Genomic DNA, 24,007 nt, shown 5'->3' with positions numbered 1-24,007 from the left:
ATAGCTATTTCTGTTTATTTTAGATAATTAAAACTCTTTACTTTGCCCTTTGGTATGTGGGATATTTTATAATTTTAAAAATGTTTCCTTTTTGTGTGTTCTGAGTTTTGGCAGCTTATAATCGTGCTCAGGAATTTTAGTAATTCTTTTATTCTTTGGGTTTTATTGTGATTTCATTTTTTATATTCTATTTACTTTCTATGCTCTTCTTTTTAATAATTTGTTATTAAAGTTTTGTCAGAGTCCACTTTTAGTTTTATTTATAATTTTATAGTTTTGTTTATAACTTATCTAGTTCTCTAATTTTTAATTTGTTTTCCTTTGAAAATAGTTTATTGTTGGCCTTCCAATTCTTAAAATGCATATACAATTAATTAAGCCCCTCTCTCTATTTTGTAAATTGTGTTTGTAGGAATTATTCTAGCTGCAACTCAGAAATATCAATATGTGACTTAAGTATCATTTTTACATAGCTATTATTTCTATGATTTGTTTATTGACTCACTAGATAGAATTTCATTGTTAGGTATCCATTTGGTTCTGTGCCTTTTGTTTGTGCTCCCTTAAATGATTACTATTTCTATTGTGCTATTGTTTGTAAGGGATGTATTTAGTCTTTCTACCTTTTTACATTTACTCCCAATATCTCTGTGATGTAACGTAAGGTCAATTTTTATAAATTTCCAAGTGGTGCTGAGAAATGTATACGTTTTTCAGCTGTTCTATTTAGAAGTCTTAGTTCTAGTTTCTCTTGTTATTTTCCCTTTTGTTTATCTTTCTGTTATATTTCTCCAAAACTCAAAGAGGAACAATAAAATCTACAACCATTACTGTATTTCCATTAATATCTTCTTGTAATTTGATTAACCTTTCTATCAACAACATAGATGCTAAGGCTTTTGGATGATATAAGTTGAATATTGATATTACTTTGTTTTCTGATTCCTTTTACCATCATGTACTTTCATTGTATATCTATTTTCATTTGGAGATTTTTCTTTTGCTATGTCTGGGCGCGTAATTGTAATTCCTGACTTTTGACTTAATGCATTTAATGCATAGTAAATTGTGTTTTAAGCCATCGTTGTGTGAGTGTGTGTGTGTGTGTGTGTGTGTGTGTGTATGCCTTGGTTTTTTAGCCGTGTTTGTTGTAAGCAACAGATCCTGTGGTTTTGTTTTCTTATCCAATCTGTCACTGATTTGTTTTATTGTATTGTTAAATTTATTGATATTTAAAATTACAAAAATGACCTTTATGTTTTCCTCCTCTGTAACATTGTTTGTTTCTGAGTTAGAAAACTTTTTTCTATTCCTCTGGTCAGCATTTTGCCTCTGGTTATTTTAAACTACTTGAAGATGATGATATTCACACCAGCTCACTTACACTTGTGCATATGGCCTCCCCTCATCTTCTGTTTGTCCAATTTTTACCTGCTTCTGGAGTTTTGTTTAATACTCCAAAGATTATTTATTTTTCCTTTCTTCTTTTATCCAGTTATCTAATTCTTCCCCTCTTTTTTCCTTAGATGAATATTAAAGTAAAATTCTCTTCCTTTTTTTCTAATCAACTTATTTTGTTTGATAGTTGTTTATTTCCTTTCTGTGAGTGTTTTCTAAAAATGATTCCTTTTTTCCATTCTTTTCATTATTTATATTCCCTTTCTGTATATTCTAGACATATTCTCTGATTCATGACCCTTATATTAGACCTATACTGTAATCTTTAAGTTGTCTCTAAGCATGTTTTTTAAGATCAATATGTTTTGCTGTATATATATATATATATATATATATATATATATATATGTATCATATTTTCTTTTAACATTATTGTCCTTTGCTGTGATTATTCACATTGGTGAAGGGAGGGCTACTGAGTATGGACCTTTGTTTTTATTGACTAGTCTTCTCTGATGATAGTTCATTGGGTTAGTTAAGGATCTTGGAGTCTTAGACCATGGAGAAAGCTGAAATTAATTTATACCTTTTGAAATTACTTTATTTTCAAAATAATTCCTGTTTTGGAGAGGTATATAGGTCATATGGTTAAAAGAAAAATGTCTTGGCCTCCATGTTGTTGGTGGTATCTTGGTACTTTCTAAAAAAAGAGAGAAAGGATGATCAGTAGAACAGATTAACTATAAGACATATAGAAACAAGCAAACCTAATTATTTCATGTTTACTAAACTGAAATAATATCTGAGATACTTGGGTATAGAATAATTGTTGGACAAAACTTTTCCATTTTTCTTTCTTTGAAGAGAACCAATGACATTATAGAGTGATGTCTTGACTTGTGTGTGAATTGGATTTAAGTGAGGTGCAGCTGCACAAAGTTGTCAGCCTCACTCTTTCTTCCAGAATCATCAAAGTCCAATGACAAGACAAAAGTCAGGATGGCCAGCAATAGCCAGGGAGACAGTGGATGACCTTAGCATCTTCAATGTTTGACCAAGCTCTAAGGGCTCCACAACGCATGAATAAAATGCTTTCATGGCCATTGGAACAACTTGTTGTCATCCACCCATTCCACCAGGGAAACTCATCATGTTTTTGAGGCAGAAATGCCCCTCACTCATGGGTTCAAGGCCCACTTGCCAGGACAGTTTTACCAGGTATGGCTGCTGTACCTACTATAGTTATTGGGCAAAATTGCTGAAGAAATTTAGGAACAAACTAGCAAAATATAGGTTAAAGCAAAGAACTCATACCATAATGCAAAATAAGCTCCATATGGATACAGGGCTAAAACAAAGAAGATTATGTCATAAACAAACTACATGAATGAGGAAGAAATTGCCTTTCAAGACTATGAATAGGGGAGGAGTTCATGATAGAAGGGATAGAAAGAGTTACAAAAATAAAATAGATATTTGTATTATGCAAAATGAAAAAGATTTTTTCACAAAGAAAGCCAATGCAACTAAAATTAGAAGGAAAACAGTTAATTGGGAGACTTTAAAGAAAACTTCTTTGATACAGATATCAGTTCAAAGAAACAGATCCAAATTTATAAGAATAATAGCCACTCATCAAATGGTAAATAATCAAAGCATATAAACAAGCTGTATTACAGAGAAGAAATACAAGCTATCAATAGCCATATGAAAAAATTCTATACATTTTTAATTGAGAAATGCAAATTAAAGTAAATCTAAAGCTCCATCTTATATTAGGAAAGATCACATCATATTAGGAAAGATGACAAAAATAGAAAAATAGAAATTGAGGAGGGACTCTGGGAAAACAGGAACATTATCACACTGCAGATGGAGCAGTAAAATGATCCATCCATTGTTTTGTCTGGTTTGGTTTGTTTTTTTTTTTGTTTTTGGACGGGGGAAGGCAGGGCAATTGGGGTTGAGTGACTTGCCCAAGGTCACACAGCTAGTAAATGTGTCAGGTGTCTGAGGTTGGATTTGAACTCAGGTCATCCTGACTCCAGGGCCAGTGCTCCACTCACTGCACCACCTAGATGCCCCTGATCCATCCATTCTTGAAAATAATTTGAGGTTATGACCCCAAGTCAATAAATGGTATGTACCCTTTGGGCTAATGATTCCACTAATAGGCCTATACACCAAAGGCATCAGAAAAAATAGCAACAGATCTTAGAACCAGACTTTTCAAGACACTGTCTTGAAATAATTTCTCCTGGCTTCCTGAAATGTCATTCAGTGATTAATGGCAGTTTTTCATCTCTTTTAATTTTATTTTTTACATTTAGTATTTTATTTTCCCCCCAATTACATGTGAAAAACAATTTTTAACATTTATTTTTAAAACTTTGAGTTCAAAATTCTCTCCCTTCTTCCCTGCCCACCTTTGTTATTGAGACGGCAGGTAATATGATATTGGGTATACATGGGTAGTTATACAAAACACACTTCCACATTAGTCATGTTGTGAAAGAAAACATAGACCCCCCCAAAAAAACTCAAGAAAAATAAGCAAAGTGAAAAAAGTATGCTTCAATCTGTATTCACTCTGGGGATGGATATCATTTTCCACTATAAGACCTTCAGAGTTATCTTGGATTGCTATATTGCTGAGAATAGCTAAGGATTCACAGTTAATCATCTTACAATATTGCTGTTACTTTGTACACAGTACATTTCACTTTGCATCAGCTCATGTAAGTCTTTCCAAGTTTCTTTGAGAGCATCCTTCTCATCATTTCTTATAGTACAATAGTATTCCATCACAATCAGATACCACAATTTGTTCAGCCATTCCCCAATTGATGGGCATCCTCTCAATTTCCAATTCTTCACCACCAGAAAAGAGTTACCACAAATATTTTTCACAACTAAGTCATTTTCTTTTTTGTTTTTTATCTCTTTTGGGATACAGACCTAGAAGTAGTATTGCTAGGCCAAAGTGGTCGTATAACCCTTTGAGCATAGTTCCAAATTGTTCTTAAAGAAAGGTTGACTCAGTTCTCAAATCTACCAACAATACATTAATGTCTCATTTTTTCCCACATCTCCTTCAACATTTGTCATTTTCCCTTTCTGTCCTATTAGCCAATCTAATAGATATGAGGTAGTACCTCAGAATTATTTTAATTTGCATTTCTCCAATCACTAATAAGTTACAATGTTTTTTTTACTATAGATAGCTTTGATTATAGATTTTAATTTTGATTCTAGATAACTTTGATTACTTCATCTGAAAACTGTTCCTATCTTTTGATTATTTATCAATTGGGGAATGGCTCTTATTTTTTATAAATTTAACTCAATTCTCTATATATTTGAGAAATGAGGTCTTTATCACAGAAATTTGCTTCAAAATTTTTTCCCAGTTATGATTGCTAAATGTATTTCCTTCCAAACTATGACCCCCTTTATTCTATCCTCTCTCTCTCTTTTCACCCTGTCCCTTCTCAAAAGTGTTTTGCTTCTGACTGATTACCATATTTCCCAGTCTCCCCCACCTTCCCTTATCCCCTTCCCCTTCTACATTCCTATAGAATGAGATAGATTTCTATACCCAATTGCCTATGTATGTTATTCCTTCTTGGAGGCAATTCTGATGAGCATATGGTTCACTTACTACCCCTCATCTTCCTCATCTCCTCCTCCACTGTAAAAGCTTTTTTCTTGCCTCTTTAATGTGAGATGATTTACCCCATTCTACATTTCCCTTTCTCATAGTACATTCCTCTTTCTGAGCCCTTAATTTTATTCCTTTAGATATCATCCCTTCATATTCAACTCACACCTTGCCATCTATCAATATATATATATACTCCTTCCAACAGCCTTAATAATGAGAAAGTTTTTTAGGAATTACGAGTATCATCTTCCCATGTATGAATGTTAACAGTTTAACTTTATTAAGTCCCTTATAATTTCCCTTTCCTGTTTATGCTTCCCTTTTTATGCTTCTCTTGAGTCTTGTATTTGAAAGTCAAATTTTCTATTCAGCACTGGTATTTCCATCAAGAATGCTTGAAATTCCTCTATTTTATTGAATTTCCAATTTTCTCCTAAAGGATTACACTCGTTTTACTGGGTAGGTGATTCTTTTTTTATTGAATTTTTTTAGTTTTCAGCATTGATTTCCACAAGAGTTTGAATTACAAATTTTCTCAACATTTCTACCCTCTCACCCACTCCAAGATGGCATATATTCTGATTGCCCCATTCTCTAGTCAGACCTCTCTTCTTTCACCCCACTCCCCCCCATCCCCTTTTCCCTTACTTTCTTGTAGGGCAAGATAGATTTCTATGCCCCATTACGTGTATATCATATTTCCCAGTTGCATGCAAAACAACTCTTTTTTTAACATCTGCTTTTAAAGTTTTGAGTTCCAAATTCTCTCCCCTCTTTCCTCCCTACCCACACTCCCTAAGAAGGCAAGCAATTCAACATAGGCCACACATGTATCATTATGTAAAACCGTTCCACAATACTCATGTTGTGAAAGGCTAACTATATTTTGCTTCCTCCTATCCCATCCCCCTTCATTCTATTTCCTCCCTTGACTTCTCCCTTTTCAAAAGTGTTTTCTTTTGAATACCTCCTCCCCCTATCTGCCCTCCCTTCTATCATTGCCTCTTTTTTATTCCCTTCCTCCTTCTTTCCTATGGGGTAAGATACCCAATTGAATGTGTAGGTTATTCCCTCCTCAAGTCAAATCTGATGAGAGCAAGATTCACTCATTCCCCCTAACCTACCCTCTCTTTCCTTCCAACAAAACTGCTTTTTCTTGCCACTTTTACGTGATATAATTTACCCATTCTATCTAGCCACCCTAATTCTGAGGTCTCATGATTACACACATCATCTTTCCATGTAAGAATGTAAACAAAACAGTTCCACTTCAGTAAATCCCTTATGATTTCTCCTTCTTGTTTACCTTTTCATGCCTCTCTTGATTCCTGTGTTTGAAAGTCAAATTTTCTATTCAGCCCTGGTCTTTTCACTGGGAAACCTTGAAAGTCCTCTATTTTATTGAAAATCCATATTTTACCTTGGAGCATTATACTTAGTTTTGCCAGGTAGGTGATTCTTGGTTTTAATCCTAGCACTATTGATCTCCATAATATCATACTCCAAGACCTTAATGTAGAAGCTGCTAGATCTTGTGTTACTCTGATTGTGTTTCCACAATACTCAAATTGTTTCTTGCTGGCTGCTTGCAGTATTTTCTCCTTGATCTGGGAGCTCTGGAGTTTAGTGACAATATTCCTAGGAGTTTTCTTTTTGGTATCTTTTTCAGGAGGTGATCAATGGATTCTTTCCATTTCTATTTTACTCTCTGGCTCTATATCAGGGAAGTTCTCCTTGATAATTTCTTGAAAGATGATATCTAGGCTCTTTTTTTGATCATGGCTTTCAGGTAGACCAATAATTTTTAAATTATCTCTCCTGGATCTATTTTCCAGGTCAGTGGTTTTTCCAATGAGATATTTCACATTGTCTTCCACTTTTTCATTCCTTTGGTTCTGTTATATAATTTCTTGATTTCTCATGAAGTCATTAGCTTCCACTTGCTCCAATCTAATTTTTAAGGTAGTATTTTCTTCGGTGGTCTTTTGGATCTCCTTTTCCATTTGGCTAATTCTGCTTTCAAGGCATTCTTCTCCTCATTGGCTTTTTGGAGCTCTTTTGCCATTTGAGTTAGTCTATTTTTAAAGTGTTATTTTCTTCAGTCTTTTTGGTGTCTTCTTTAGCAAGTTATTGACTTGTTTTTAATGATTTTCTTGCATCACTCTCATTTCTCTTCCCAATTTAACCTTTACTTCTCTTACTTGCCTTTCCTAATCCTTTTTTGAGCTCTTCCACGGCCTGTGACCAATTCATATTTTTCTTGGAGGCTTTTCATGTGGGCTGTTTGACTTTGTTGACTTCTGTCTATATGTTTTGATCTTCTTTGTCACCAAAAACAAGATGCAAAAGTCTGAGTCTTTCACTGCTTGCTCATCTTCCCAGCCAACTACTTGACCCTTGAGTTTGTTGTCAGGGTGTGACTGCCTTCAGAATGATGAGTGCTTTGTCCCAAGCTTTAGGGGCATTGCTTTGCTGTTTTCAAAGCTGTTTCTACACAGCAAGCTCTGCCACACCAGAGCTCCTCCTCCCCCAAGAACAGCCAACCAGGACCAAGACTCAGATCCAAGCAGGGCAGAGCAAGAGAACCCTGCCTCTGCACCAGCAAAGTACTCCCTGCATTCCCACTCTGATCCAATACTTGATTCCTCCACCATATGTGCCTGGGGCTGGAAGCACTGGCAGCTGTAGCTTTGAAAACAGCCAAAGGAGCTTCCTGCTGCTCCAGCCACCACCCTGCATCACCTCCACCACACCAGGGCTGGTGCTGACCTATACTTCTCTCACCCTGATCCCAGCAGTTTTCCCACTGACCTGATAAGTTGTCTTTGGTGTTTGTGGGTTCAGAAGTCTGGTAGTTGCCACAGGTCAGTGATTCATGGCCCTATGGTCTGCTCCACCCAATCTTCTCAGCTCCTCATCTCTTCTGGTATGGCCCACACTGGGCTGTGCTCCACTCCCACCATGGTGTAATAGACCATCCATTCTGTCTTGGGCTTGCGACCTGCTTCCCTCTATTATTTCTGTAGCTCTAGAATTTGTTCAGAGCCATTTTTATAGGTATTTGGAGGGATTTGGGGGAGAGCTTAAGGGAGTCCCTGTTTTCCTGCTACCATCTTGGCTCCATCCCCCAGAAGTACTCTTTTCTGCCTTAGAACTGGTCCCCATTCCACTGTGGCCTCAAGCTCTCACTTACTACTGCTACTGCTCCCTCCTGAGACTGACACCCAGAACAGCAACCCAGATCCGATTATGGGCAAAGCAACAGAGTCCTTTCACCAGTGCCAGCAAAGAGACCCCTGCAATCTCTTTCTAACCTGTTGTCCCACTGCCTTCCAGTATGTTGGCTGAAAGCTCCAGGAGAAGCTGCTGCTGCTACTGATTGAGTCACTCTCAAGACCTGTTCCTGGTTTGCTGGGACTTGGTCTGTGCTGGTGTAGCCTGCTCTGGACTGTGCCCCACTCTCACCCAGATGTAACACACCTTTCCTGTCAATTTTCTAATTTGTCTTTGGCTGGAAAATTATTTTATCCTGTCCTTTTGTGGTTTTTGCTGCTCCAGGAACTATTTTATGGCATTATTTGGAGTTGTTCGGAAGGGTTTTGCTGAGGGCTCAGGGGAATTGCTGCCTTTTCTCCACCATCTTGGCTCCTCCTCCTTCATCTGTTTTTAAAATTCCTTTTTGAATTACAACTTTGTCTTCATTTCGCTGAGCATTCTAGGTTAATTAAAAAAATCCTAAGATAATTTCCTGAAACTATTTTTTTCTTAGAGATGTGTTATTTCAAACTTAGATTTTTACATAGTTCCTTATCAGTAAAGGATGAATGAGCACCAGAATAAGCTAATATATAATATAAAAGTCAATTTTTTTTCTTCCAGTTAACAAATCAAACTGAATATTTATTTTCAGAGCAACTATTATTAGATGACACAATCAGGAGATTTTGGTGAGAAGAACAGGAAGAATCTATTTTCTTCTAGTTTTTTTTATAAGGCAAAACAAATATTATTTGAAAACATATAGGTATTCCTAAATTTTCCTGGGTATTACATTTGACCCTCATGTCTGGAGATATTTGTTACATGAGAACCCCAAGTTAACTTTTAGTATTTATAATTTTCTTGACTAAAACTCCACTCATAAACCTAAGTAAATCTTTTTTTATTGGCTAAAACCAGAGTTTGGCACAAACCTTTGCATTTTCAAGCCTTCTGACCACAATTTATCCAAAGGAAGGTATATGAAAAGCAAATAAAGCCCAGTAAATATTATATAAGTAAATACCTAGTAAGTATTCTGTTCAGGGCAAAACATAATAGGCCACAGTCACAGAATCCTATTCCCCAATGTCACTTAGAGGTCCTGAATAAAGTTTGATTCACATACCCTTTTTAGGGATACCCATTTATTATGCCTATGACACAGGTTCTCTATAGGATCCCTATTATTTCTCTTAGAATCACTACCCAAATGTTGAAGCTGTACATTTTCTTAAGCAGACATAAGAGACTATTGAGAGACCACTCAGTACCTATTTTGCTCCTCTAAAGAACAAAAGTCTCAAGGCTATGGATAAGGTTGTGGTTTTTCTAAAGAAGTGTTTGGGAATCTACCAATTTTTCCCCCATATTCACTTCATTTACGTAGTGAATTTGCCTATGTGGTTACTTTAACATTTATCTAGTACCTTGTAGGAGAATTTAGGAATCTCTTCTGGGTCAGGAAGTTATTAGTATTTTCAGGATTTTTGTTCCTTATGCTAAATTGTTGAAATATAATAATACACATTTTTTGAGATCGTACCACTGGATTCCATCTCTACTGTATTATGATGTATTGGTAATACCTAGATTATGGAATCAACTAGTGCAGACCATACTGATCAGTGACTCAAGCATAGGATCTTTCCTTTTATTATCTTTTTTTAATCAAAAATGAGTAGTCAATAATGATTTAATATCACCTTGACAAGAAGCCCCTACTATTATATTCCATATTATATAGCTCTGTACTATATGTCTACTTATGACTTTATGAAAGACATGTTTACCAATTTTTTATTAATTTATTTTAAACTTATATACTAAAGCAAATACACAATCAGCAAAGAAAAAGAAACATATTATAAACTTAAGTGCTAAAACTTAAGTACAAAATAAGAAGAGAAAAAAAGGATCTCCATATGCAAAGCAGAAAATGAGAGGTTTCAAAAATATAGCAATCAATTTCCATTTCAAGAAAGCCTATATAATAGATGCAGTACATTGTGTTTCAAGCTGTTCATCTTTTTTTTTTTTTGCTGTCCATCTTTTCTTTGCTACCTTGTAAGTTCTTTTGTTTTCTTCTGTGTACTTTTTACTTTGTTCTTTTTTTCCTTTCCTCCCCCCAAAAGGCTGCAATTAAGTGTGGAGAATATATGTATGTAATATTTGCATATATACATACAAACATATGTATATAAGTATTTATGTATGTCTGTATTTGTATGTATATTCATGTATGCATTTCTGTATGCTCATGTGTATAGTATATGCATATACATACACAAATATATGCACATATGTACACAAGCAGATATATACATGCATATACACATACATACATACATCTACATACACATGCACATAGATATCTATAATCATACTCATATACATTCATATGCATCTATGTAAGACTACTATACTTGTTTGTCCTCTGTTTCTCTGAAGGTTGATAACATCTTCCTTCGTAGGTCCAAGTCTTGTCATATTTTTCTAAGTCCACAAACTCATTCTTTCCTATACCACAGCAATATTCCAAACTTATACTCTCTAGTTATTCTAAAGAGTCTAAAGCAATATTGATTAATATCACTTATAGAGTGTAGTGTCCTCATTTTTTTCTTTTTGATTAAATCTATTTTAGTTTTAACTTTATCTAAGATCATGATTACTACCCCTGCTTTTTCCCCTAATAAATTCTATTCCTAGTCTTTATTTTTCACTTGTGTGTACCTCATATTTCCTATCTCCCATGACTTCTCTACTTTACTTCTACCTGATACCTTGCCCTCCTGTTACTTAACCTACACCCCACCAAAGATCCCTCCCTTATCCTCTCCCTCAACTCTAAAATCCCTCCCTTATCCTGTCCTCCCCCATCCCCTTAGCCTTTTATTTCTTTCTGAATTTAGAAGACTTTTATGCTCTTCTAGATGTGTGTGTGTGTGTGTGTGTGTGTGTGTGTGTGTGTGTTGTTCCCTTTGGAGTCTATTTCCAATGAGAGTAGGTTTCCAGAATTTCCAGCCCTCTTCCCCTGTTTAATTCCTCTGTGTCAGTTGTTCTTCTTGCACCTCATTTGTAAAAGATAATTACTCTTTTTACCTTTTTCTAGATGGTTTAATTTTTAATATTGCATCATACTCAGCTCTACCCCTATCTTTCCTTTGAACTACCTAATTACTAATGACAGTCTTAGACACATGATTTACATTTCCTCATATAAAAAGTAAAGTCTGTCCTTTTTGAGTCTCTTGTAATTAACTTTTGATATTTACCTTATATTTCTCTTGGATCTTGTATGTTAAATTTTCTATTGATTTCGGGTCTTTTTGCAACAAAATCCTGAAAGTCTGGCAATACATTGAATATTCATTTTTTATGTTCAGGATTATGCTTAATTTTGCAGGGTATGATATTTTCAGCTACAACCCTAGTTCTTTCGCTCTTTGATATATAGTGTTCCAAGACCAGCAGCCTTTTAAGTGTTACTGCTATTAGGTCATGTGTAATTCTAATTGTGGCTCCAACACATTTTAATTTTTTTCTTGATGCTTGTAATATTTTCTCCTTGAGCTAGGGATTTTGGAATTTCACTATAATATTCCTGTAGGTTTTCCTCATAGGATCCCTTTCAGGTGGTGATTGGTAGAGTTTTTCTATTTCTAATTTCCCTTCTTGTTCTAGCACTTCAGGACCATTTTCTTTAATTATTTCTTGTATTAACATGTTAAGAATCTTTTTTTTTTGATCCTAGCTTTCAGGTAGTCTGATTATTCTGGTATTTTCTCTTCTTACTCTATTCTCCCAATAAGTTGTTTTTCTTATGAAATGTTTCACTTTCTCATCAATTTTTTCACTCTTTATATTTTGGGTTTTTTTTATTTCTTGGTCTCTTATAACTTTCCTGGCTCCCTGTTTCAACAATCTGGCTAGCAGCTTCTGTGGGGGTATAAGATTCACCCACAGCCAGCACCCAGAAAGCTGCCAACAGCACAGGTTCTTCTGATCTGCTTAATTAAGGAAAGCAAGGTGAAGGGGTTGACAAGCTTACTTTTAATTCAGCATTCAAATATCATTCAGCTAGTTCAGGGGAAAAAGCCAGCACCCAGAACTTCAAAACAAAAATGCAAACAAATTTCAAACATCAATAGACTTTGTCTGATTCAATCCCAACACATAGTTACCAGAGTTCAACAAAATCTCAACATCAGGGTTCACAAGCTGGAGGGCTCCTTAGCTACAGCTGCCCAGAGTCTCCTCATCAACACCATCTCCAGAGCTCCACACAAATGGCTCTGTCCTCCCTTCTTATAGGGCTTCAGACATCACCAAACATCATCTGAATCACCAGAGCTCAGGCTCTGGTGATTGGTTCTTGAGTTGGCCCCTCCCCTTGGGACCCTGGGAGGTTCACATCCACATGGATTACGTTAACACCTAATGGGGTTTGGGCCTGGGGCTTAGCACCTAGTAAAGCTCACTGAGATAAATTGAGTCACTCAAAGAAAACAAAGGCCATTCTGGTTACACTACCCCTTGCCCAATTCTAATTTTCAAGGAGTTGTTTTCTTCCTTAAGATTCTGGATCTCCTTTTCTAGTTAGTTGACCTTTTTTGCATAATCTTCTTCTTTTTTCTTGTATTTTTTTTAATTTTTCCTCAGTCTGTCTCATTTGATTTTTAAATCTTTTTATGTTCTTCTATGAATTCTCTTTGGGTTGTTGACCATTTGACATTACTCTTTGGGGTAGGAGAGGCCTTTGTTTTTGCTTCAATATCCTCCTCTGAAGATGAGCCCTAGTCTTCTCTATTTCCACAGTAACTTTCTATATTTGGGTCCTTTTTCCTTTGCCTGCTCTTTTTTTTTAATAGCAACTTTTATTGTAATCATCCCTAGTCCTGGGGTGTGGGGAATAGTGTCTCTGTCCTCAGATCTTCCTTCAGTTCTCCCCTCTGGCCTGGAATAGAAACCAAAAACTCCATCCACCCCTCCATAAATGCCCACAACCAGCAGTGACCCCACCCCACTGCTTCTGTACTCACCTGGTGTATGCTGGTTCCCTCTCACCTAGGGCCACATCTCAGCAGCACAGCTGGGCCTGGTGTCCATTATCAGCAGAGGTTTCCTCAATCTTCCCCCACTCAGTTGGCTGACTCCCCACACTATCTGGGAGTTGAAAATTCCTATGCCGGGGCCAATGCTACTTCCCAACCCAGCTAGTTCCTGGGCTTGCTGCTTGCTGTTTCATTGGAACTAGCCTGGTGGTATTTATACTTCACAGGGACCAAATCTCAAATTTTCTCTTGTTGTCCCAGGAGGACCACTGTTCTGTCTCAACGCTTGTTTATTTTTTTACCACAATACATTTGCTCTGAGGTGCTATTTTCTCTTATTTGTGAAGAAAATCTGGAGAGCTTTGAATTTTCTGACCTACTCTGCCACCTTCTCAGAATCCTCTCTCAACATACTTGACAATTATATCAAATCTTCAGATTAAAAAAAATCTTAAGGATATTTAATACATTATATGGCAGGATGCAAAAACAAAATTTAACAAGTTAGAATGTTGAGCAGAATTTAATTAGATTAACCTTCTCGATGATAAATATAAAGGCTTAACTTGAATGGGATGAGACGGGTATAGTTAAACAGAGGTTAATCTGAAAAAAAAGATCTGGTGGGTTTTAGTGGACTGAAAGCTTATTGTGATAAAGCTTACTATGATAGCTCTGTGATCTTTGCCTGCATTGTGTCCAAGATTAGAGACGTGATATTCCTACTATAATCTGACCTGAACCCAAATTACCAGGAGTACTGTGTTTACTTTTTGGCCCCACATTTTTCAAAGGCCATGTGTAGAGCATCCAGAAAAAGGAAAATGGGATGATTAAATGACATCATGAGAGGATCAGTTGAAGTAACTAGGGATGTTTAATCTGAAATTCCAAGCCTGCCAAAGGATACATAATATGGAGAGATTAGACTTGTTTTTCTTGGCTTCAGCAAGAAAGATTAGGAATAATGGGTAAAAGATAAAAAATGCAGATCCAGAAATAATGGGTGGAAGATACAAAGGCATATCTAGACAACCTAAGGAAAACATTACTTTTACAACTATTTAAAAATGAAATAAACTGCTTTTAAAAATAGTGAATTCTTCACCACTAGGAATCTTTAAGCAAAGTTTGGGATAATCACTTACTATGCTGTACAGGGCACGGTTGATCTCTGAGGTGCCTAAGTTTCTTTGATTCTGTGCAGAAAAATTCCTCTCCCAGTGCCCCATTCCTTCAAGGTCCTGTGTTCAGGCAAAAAAAAAAATAAGCCTTATAAATCAATTCATGCTCAGGCATTAATGGCTAACTTTCCCAAGTTAATATGATAACCACGCCCCCCCCCCAAAGGAAATTTTAAGAGAAGACATATTTTAGAGTCACAATGCCTTGATTTAAATGAATGAACCTCAGATACTGGATTTCCAGGCTGTTCAAAGTGATGTTTATAAGCAAGAAGGGTCTTGATCAGCAACCTTTATTTTAATCGTAACATAAAGGCAATGACTTGCCCTTTGCATGTTGCTACAGATCCAATATTTAATCAATGTCTCACCACCTGCAGTAGTGAACTAGGATTCAAAAGATTCCACTCTTCACATCTGCCACTAACATATTGTTTAACCTTAAGCAAGGCACTTAACCTCTATTGGTTGCCCAATCATAAAATCATTTTGGACTTGGTGATCTTTAAGGTTACTTCTTCCTTTAACATTCTTCTTCCTCATTTGTCCCAGAATTGTCACCTAAATTCAGTCAAGTAGTATATAAGTTTGAGAACTGTTAAGTTAGTCAAGCAAATCATAATATTTTTCACTATTTCATAGTAAATGGTAAATTTTGGCATGAAAGCTTATTTAATTTCTTCTTCCTTAGTTTATACTAAAGAAAAAAAGGAACATATACACAAAATGCTCAAACTCTTTTAAGAAAAATAATGTCTTCATGTTTATTTCTCAATGAATAAATTCCCATGCTATTTTTCACAAACTCTATCCCTGAAGATGACATTTGATCATATAAAACTGAAAGCAGAATATATTCTTCAGCTGGTTTTGCCAAAATCTAACACTGTGTTTGATGATGTAGTGCCTAGAACTTGGCACTTTTTATCAATGTTAGTTCACTGTTGTAAACCATAAAATTTCACTGCACCAGACTCCCACCTGCCCCACCCCCCCAACTTTGTATTTTCCAGTATAAATCTCTAATTTTTATGCCATGACATATTGAACATTTTCTATTTTTTCAGGTTCATTGGAATTCCTGGGCTTCTTACTAATTTTCTGCTAAGCAGTCTTCTTCCTCTAAGCTTTTTATCTATGTTTTCTCATTTCAGTTCCACCTAAATTTGTGGTTCAGCCAAGTGACCAAGACGGAATTTATGGAAAGGCTGTCATCCTTAATTGTTCAGCAGAGGGTTATCCTGTACCCACAATAGTCTGGAAATTCTCAAAAGGTATGAACATATCGGGTATTAGGTCTGTTTGTAAACTGCTACGCACATATACAGTAATCAAGAATTATTTCAGCTTTGAGAAATCCCCTTTCAACTAAATGAAAACTATAGAACCTCTGAAAAACTTGGAAGTGGTGGATGCAAACACTATCCATTTTGGGGGTTCAATCCTTTCATGTTGATGTACTAAGTACTAGGAAAACACTTTACTAGCTTTTTCTTTGATGGAGCTCTGATCTCATCTTTAATGGAAGGCACTACATATTTATTGCTAAAAGCTATTTCTCCTCTAATTTTAATATCTTTTCATTTATTTTAGTTTTGTTTGCTTTTTGACTTTTTAATTTTTAAAAGGCATATTCAGTTCAGTAATCCTCTCTTTTTATATTTAGTTAATATTTTTGTAAGGATATGATTTTGCCCTGAGGAATACTTTAGCTGCATCCCAAAAATGTTGGTACATTGTTTCATCATTATTTTCTTTCACATTATTATTGTTTCTAATATTGATTATTTGCCCAATTCATTAAATTTTTATTTGTATCTATGTCTCATTTATGGTCCCTGAACCACTGATTCTTTTTATTGTATTGTGTTCTTAAATTGTGTTTTTATTATTTCTGCTTTTTATGTTTGTTTGCAATACACGGTCAATTTCTGTACATGATCTATGTGCTATTGAGAAATATGTACTTTTTGAGTCTTATTTAGAAGAATGCATATGTATTTACCTGTAGTTCCTTCAGCAATTTTTTCAGTTATATATTTTCTTTTTTATTTATCTTTCAGACTTATCCAAAACTGAGAGACATCAATGTCTCTTCTCACTACTGTGTTGCTTTATGCATCTTCTTGTACAGATAATGTTTCCTTTATGAATTTAGATGATAAGACATTTGAGACATATGTGTTTATTATTGATGATTTTGATTATGTGGTTCCTTTCAGCATAATGTAGTTTCCTTGTTTTCATTTTTATTTTCTTTTTTCCTTTTATTATTTGAATATTTTTATCATATATCATGATTATAACTTCTGCTTCTTTTGATTCACTTTGTACATAGCAATTTTTCCCATCCCCTCACTTTTATTTTGTGTATGCCTTTTTTTTCAATGTTTCCTGTAAGCAGCAGATTGTTGGGGTTTGTTTTCTTATTTAACCTCTCACTTTCATCTTAACTAGCCAATTGTCATAGAATATATACACAGAAAGAGTTTGGTGTAGAAATATATTCAACTCAGAGAGGGAGAAAATAAGGGTGGTAGTGTCAGGGAGGGATTAGTCATAAGAAAATCAAACTGACAAAAACCAGCCAAGTAGATAGCTAAGTTCCTAATAACCATAGCCAAAGGGACTAATTATTGGGGACACTAGCTGACTTTCATGTGCTGTTACAATTTAACCTGGGATCATTGCTCTTGAGAGGGGAAGCAGGTCCTCCTAATTCTTGCATTTACTTGGCTTTTCATTCTAATTCTGGCTTAATCCAGGGAGAATTGTTACTTTCACAGTTAGTAATTATTGAAATGGTTATGGACTTGCAGCCTAAAATAATTCTTAATAATTGTCCCCAACAAAAGGAAAAGTTTTAAAAAATGAAGGAAGGTACATTTGTACAAATATGCATTAGGTATAATTCTTTTACCTTGTAAGCCAGAGAAGAGATATAATGGCAAAAGGGGGGAAATGACATGGAAGACAAAAATTAACACTAAACTGCACAATCAGGAATATAGGAAAATTTCTGCCATGGAACAACATTCTTTCTATCACCAGCAGGAATCTGTATTTCTAGGAGTGAGGCAAAACAAAACAAACAAAAACTAGTGCCGGAGAGCAAGATCAAAGGAAGTAACTTAAAACCCAGAATAGTTTCCTAAGAATCTTTAATTCTATGATGAATACAAAAACTAAAGAAAGACTGACTATGAAGATGGGCAATGTATAAAAGGGGAGAAAAGATCTAAAATAAACAGAAGGGATGATAAACGATGAAGAGACTGGTGGAAAGAAATCCTTTTTAGAAAAAAAAGCTCAGAAAAATTATTTTAAAAAAACAAAATTAAAAAAACAAATTGAAGGGATAAAGAGGAGGAGGAGGGGTTCACTGGACTATTTAACTGAGAGGGGCAGGGGTGGGGAAGGGAAGAATTAAATAACTACATATAAATCCAAAAAAGCAACCAAAGAAGTAAAACTCTGAATCTAAGGGAAAGTTTAACAAATGGGAGGCTTGGAAAGGCCTCTTGGGTGAGAACAAGAGATTCAATGAGAACAGATTTATTTTAAAGTGAATTAAGCAAAAATAATGGAAGAGACAAAGTACCGTCCTTTAAAAAGGAAGAGGGAAAAACCCTAATTAGGTTGGATTACATAATGTGATAAAGCAAAAAAAAAATACTGACAGATTGGATAAGAAAATAAAACCCTACAATCTGTTACTGACCAGAAACAAACCTATAAAAAGACATACACTGAATGTAGGAACAATTTTTAAGAAAAATTAATACCAATACCACAAAAATTATTATTAAAATTTTATTAAGAAAGCTATCTTCAAGACTCCTCTTGAGACAAATGTAGTCCTGGTACCAAAATCAGGAAAGTGTAAAACACAGAAGGATATAGAACAAGATAATTAATGAATAACTCTTGAATTTTTAAAATATGAAATCTTATCAAACTGACTACAATTCATCCAAGAAATCATTCATCATGTCTAAGGTGAGGATTATTCAACAATAGGAGAACAACCAACACAATTAAATTTTAAATAAATCTCCTAAAACTGTAAGATTATCTCAACTGATGAAGAAAAAGCCCTACTTGGAAGGAAGGAAGGAAGGAAGGAAGGAAGGAAGGAAGGAAGGAAAAAACAGTATAGGCCCAGAGAGATTGTTTTTAATAACATATAATATATTTATCTAAAACCAAAATTATGTATGATATTGAGATTACACTAAAACGGAGGTATCAAACTCATGGCCCGTAGATCTCATATATTCAACAAAACTACTGAAGATGACCTGAACCAGATTATAACTTAATTTGGAAATGTTTAGCAATAGAAATAAAAATGTAGCATGGCTAATATTAGTTTGTGATTTTCCAAGTCAACATGAGGTCTGCTAGAATCCATTTCTTTTACAGTTTGATACTTCTTCACTAGAGTTTTTTCTAATAGATACAGGGAGAAAGCAAAGATGTCCACTTTCCCCACTATTATTTGATATAATACTGGAAATGATGGTAATAGAAATGATAGAAAAGAAACAAATTAAAGGAGTAAAGACAGGCAAAAGGGAGAGAGAAAAGAAAGAAATTAAAGGAGTAAAGATAAGCAAAAGGGAGATAAAACTAGTCAGTTCTCAACTTTATAGGGATAATCTTCCTTAAAAATGGCACAAAAGGCAAAAACACAAAGACTGATAGATTGAACCTATGGGAAATAGGGGTTTAGGTTCCCATGACTACCAAAACTTGTAATATTTCACTTGAGTTTGCTGAAAATCTATTTTTCAGCATGCAGTTTTTATAACAAAACCTTATTTCTGATAATATGCACATTTCCTAACTTGTTAACCATGAAATAACCCATAAAATGCAGTTCAGAAATTAAATTGGTAACATGGATAACATTTTCTCTTGTTAGTAATTCCCTAGAATTCTGACATTTCATGCTAACACCTCAATTAAAATAAAAAAAAAAACATTGGTTTCAGATAACAAGCACTTCTCATAACACATGAAGTATATAGTACCATAAATGCTACACAGCAAACAAAATTCTTAAAACTAAAATATTTTTAACCTAAATCTTAACTTCCCTTGTCAGATGACAGTGTGAGGGTGTTGTACTGTATAATATATTGCTGTAAAGCTCTCTACCTTGGACAGCCTCTGAAAACCAAGAAAGAGGTTATTGGGACTTTAGTCGTTGCTCTCAGAAGATGCCAAGACTGGCCAAGATTGGTGAAGTCTTGACATCTCCTCCAACACTCTGTCCTTCACCGCTGGTGGATGGCATTGGAGAGTATGAAGGTGTACCAGCTTGAAATAATCCATCAGCAACATCTGTTTCATGTGCTGTTTAAGATCCTTAAGGGTCTCGGAGTATGGGATCATAGCAGAGGTGAGCTGATGTTTAACCTTGAAGCTGTGATGGATAATAGGATTGGCAAACAATGAAAAAATGCAACAAATTCACAAAGATCTCTTCACAATGGGAGGGTAATAAGAACAGTGGAAAGGTGGGGTAGGATACTAGGCACTCCACACGCTTGTATGTATTGCACCTCTCATTTTTTTCTCCACTGCACATAGCTGCACATGAGCATAGTTGCTGACATGAAGTTGGAAATGTGAAGTTGCAAAAATTAAATATGCAAATGTTCAGGACTGACTATCTCTTTTTGCTGATGATTTTTTTTAACTTGGCAAATGCTGGTGACTTGTAAAGATACTAATCAGGATAAAAGCTTCAACAAAGTTGAAGGATACAAAATAAAACCTCAATAAATCTATTGCATTTATATATAATAACAAAATCCAAGATGCAATATAAAGGAAATCTCACTCAAATTAACTACAAAACACATGAAAGATCTATAAAATTAAACTACATAAATATTTGTATATATTCAACAACAAGATGGACCTTAAAGAAATAAAGAATAGCTTAAACAGGTGTTCTCAAGGAGGAATGCCAAATTTGGCATAATAGCACATTCTTCTCAAGAATGATACAAATAGGAATGGGGAGAGAGGAAAAGGGAGCATAAGGTGAGGTTATATTAGCTTGGAGAAGGGATAGTGAAGAGGAGGTTTAAAGAACAGGAATAAGAACCTGTAATAAAGAGGGAATTTGAAGTATAGTAAAGAAAAAGTATAAGAGAATAGAAGGGAAGGAAATACACAATTATAACTGTGAGAATTGAATAGGAAAAATTTGCTCACAAAACGGAAGAGGACAGCAGAAAGGATTAGAAAGCAAAGTCCAACACTATGTCACTTACAAGAAACACATGTGAAATATAAAAATTCAAAGGTAAAATAAGGGGTGGAAATAAATGAGGATATGATCCTGGATAAATGGACTAAACATTTCCATAATGTTCTCAACAGAACATCATCAACCAATTCTGAAACCACTGACCATGTCCCTCAGGCTGAAGTCAATCCCTATCTAGCCAAAACTTTCAACTGAAAAAGAGGTGTTGAATGTCATTGGTCTCCTATACTGTGTAAAAGACATGTTTATTCTGTTCTAGCAGATTGACAAGGCAGGGGGTCCACTGCTCATGCAAAAACTGACTGAAATCTTCTGGGTTATATGGAAGGTTATCCTCTAGAATTTCAAGGAAGCCACTATTGTCCATTTCTATAAAAGAAAAGGAAATAGGTTGTCTGGTGACAATTACAAAGCAAATTACAAATGAACACACAAAAAATCCAGATTAGAGATTATTATTTCATATAAGACAATAGCAAAAAATAGCTTAATTAAAAGAGATAAACAGGGGAATTATATTTTCCTAAAAGACAATATAGACAATGAAACAATTTCAGTATTTAACATGTGTGCAACAAATTGCATAGTATATTGGTTGGTGTCCTTTAGATTCAAAGAGAACCAGAATAATATCACTACATCAGGGTCAAGATACCATGTGTCCAACTGTGGCTGATCAGAAATACATGAGCTCACAAGGTCAGGCACAAATAGTCTGCATGAACATTTGGAGTGTTTCTAAATTTCTTCATATCATATTTATTTTCTGCTTTGCTCATAGAGCACAGAGCCTTCTTTCATCTGGGCAAACTAAGCTGGGTGGTCCTATGCCGGTGACTCCCATGTCTCACAATTGAATCCAAAGTTTTTCAGAGAGATCTTGACAGTGTCCTTGTATTGCTTTTTCTGATCTCTATGTAAGTGTTTTCCATGTGGGAGCTCTGCATAAAATAGACTTTTAGGCAAACATATGTTTGACATTTGAACAACGTAACAATAAGGCCAGGCCATCAGAGTTGTACTTTCTGCAGTGGAGTTTGAATGTTTAGCTGTTCAGCTCAAGAAAGGACCTCAGTGTCCAATACCTTATCTTGCCAGGTGATCTTCAGAATCTTCCTAAGCCAATTCAAATGAAAATGATTCAATTTCTTGGCATGGTTCTGGTGTACTGCCCAGGTTTCACAGACATACAACAATGAGGTCACCACAGTGGCTCTGTAGACCTGTGTAGACCTGTAAGCAGTCTAATACCTCTTCTCCACCACACTTTCCTTTGGAGCCTCTCAAACACTAAGATAGTTCTGGCAATGTGTGTGTTAACCTCATTATCAATGTGTACATCCCTAGAAAGTATACTCCCAAGGTAAGCAAACTTATCCACAGCATTGAAAATTTCTCCATTTGCTGTAACTGATGGTTCCACATATGCATGATGTGGTGCTGGCTGGTGGAAAGCCTCTGTTTTCTTGGTCTTGTCAAGCCAAAATTAGTGCAAGTGGCAGAGAATCAATCCATACTTTGTTGCATCTCAGCTTGAGAGTCTGCACTGAGTGCAAAGTCATGTGCAAACAAAGAGTGACACACCAGCACTCCCTCCACTTTAGTCTTGGCTTGTAGCCTTTTCAAGTTAAATAGTTTGCCATCAGTGTAGTAGCTGAACTTGATGTCATTTTAGTGCTCATTGAAGGCATTTGACAACATCACTGAAAATATCATGCTAAAAAGCATGGCAGTAAGTGCACAGAACTGCTTCACTCTACTGGTGACTGGGAAAGAACAAGAGCACTATCCATTAGCCAGAACCCAGGCAAGCATGCCTTCATGGAACTAGTGTACAACACTGAAGAACTTCTCCAACCAAATTTTGCCATGATCTTCCACAAGCCCTCATGATTGGCAGTATCAAAGGTCTTGGTCAGATTGAGGAACATTGCATACAGACCTCTGTTCTGATCCTGGCATTTTTCCTAAAGTTGTCAGGCAGCAAACACTACATCTACCATTCCTTGGCCCTTTCTGAAGCCACCATGTCTCTCTTATAGGTGACCATCTGCCAAGTGAAGGATCAGCCTGTTAAGGAGCACTCAGGCACGAATCTAGCCAGCAATGACTAAGAGAGATCCCTACCACCACCCTGCTTTGTAATTGTCACCAGACAACCTATTTCCTTTTCTTTTATAGAAATGGACAATAGTGGCATCCTTGAAATTCTAGAGGATAACCTTCCATATAACCCAGAAGATTTCAGTCAGCTTTTGCATGAGCAGTGGACCCCCTGCCTTGTCAATCTGCTAGAACAGAATAAACATGTCTTTTACACAGTATAGGAGACCAATGACATTCAACACCTCTTTTTCAGTTGAAAGTTTTGGCTAGATAGGGATTGACGTCAACCTGAGGAACATGGTCAGTGGTTTCAGAATTGGTTGATGATGTTCTGTTGAGAACATTATGGAAATGTTTAGTCCATTTATCCAGGATCATATCCTCATCATTAACCAATGTGGCTCCATCAGTGCTGAGTAGTTGGATGCATCATAAGCCCTTGGCCCATAAATAGCCTCCAGTACATCATAAAAGCACTTTGAATTGTTCCTGTCAGTGTAAAACTGAATTTCCTCTGCCTTACTACTTGAGCTAAGAATCTCGCATCTCTCTAAGCTTTACTTTTGATTGAGTTAAACTCTTCCTTCTTAGAGAAGGATAAACTATCCTGCTGGTGAACCCTGTGGAATTTTTATTTTTTGCTTAACAGCTTTGAATTTCCCCATCACTTTCATCAAACCACTATTGATGTTTGTGAATGTTCTGGCACAGATGAGTAAATGCAGTGCTGTGCACTAACTCTCTGAAAGTTGCCCACTCCCTTTCTCCTCCACTGTTGCCAACCATTTGTTGGCTCAGCTTTCTCTTCAAGTTAGCAACAAACTGTTCAGGTATGGAAAAGCACTATAATCTGTTGACAGTAAGTCTTCTAATCATTATTTTGCCTTGGAGTTGCCACTTTTATTGAATAAAAATGTTTAGCTTGGAGAGGATAAGTCTATAATTGGTCCAGTACTCTGCACCCCACATTACTGTCTCTTCTCCTTATAATGACATAGTCTATTAAATGCCAATATTTGCAGTGAGAGTGTGTCCATGAAGGTTTTTTGCATCT

General features: G+C 35.7%; 1 protein-coding gene across 1 annotated transcript in view; it reads left to right on the top strand.

Annotated features, from left to right (window-relative positions):
* Positions 1 to 24,007, top strand: part of DSCAM (DS cell adhesion molecule) — a 776,379-nt gene that overhangs the window by 431,865 nt on the left and 320,507 nt on the right. The window contains exon 10 of the mRNA XM_036744150.1: positions 15,716 to 15,835. Within this exon, the coding sequence (XP_036600045.1) occupies positions 15,716 to 15,835 (120 nt within the window). The remainder of the gene's footprint in view (positions 1 to 15,715; positions 15,836 to 24,007) is intronic.

This window comes from Trichosurus vulpecula, chromosome 2 (assembly GCF_011100635.1).
Source record: "Trichosurus vulpecula isolate mTriVul1 chromosome 2, mTriVul1.pri, whole genome shotgun sequence".
Lineage (NCBI taxonomy): Eukaryota > Metazoa > Chordata > Mammalia > Diprotodontia > Phalangeridae > Trichosurus > Trichosurus vulpecula.
This window is presented reverse-complemented; position numbering and strand designations above follow the sequence as displayed.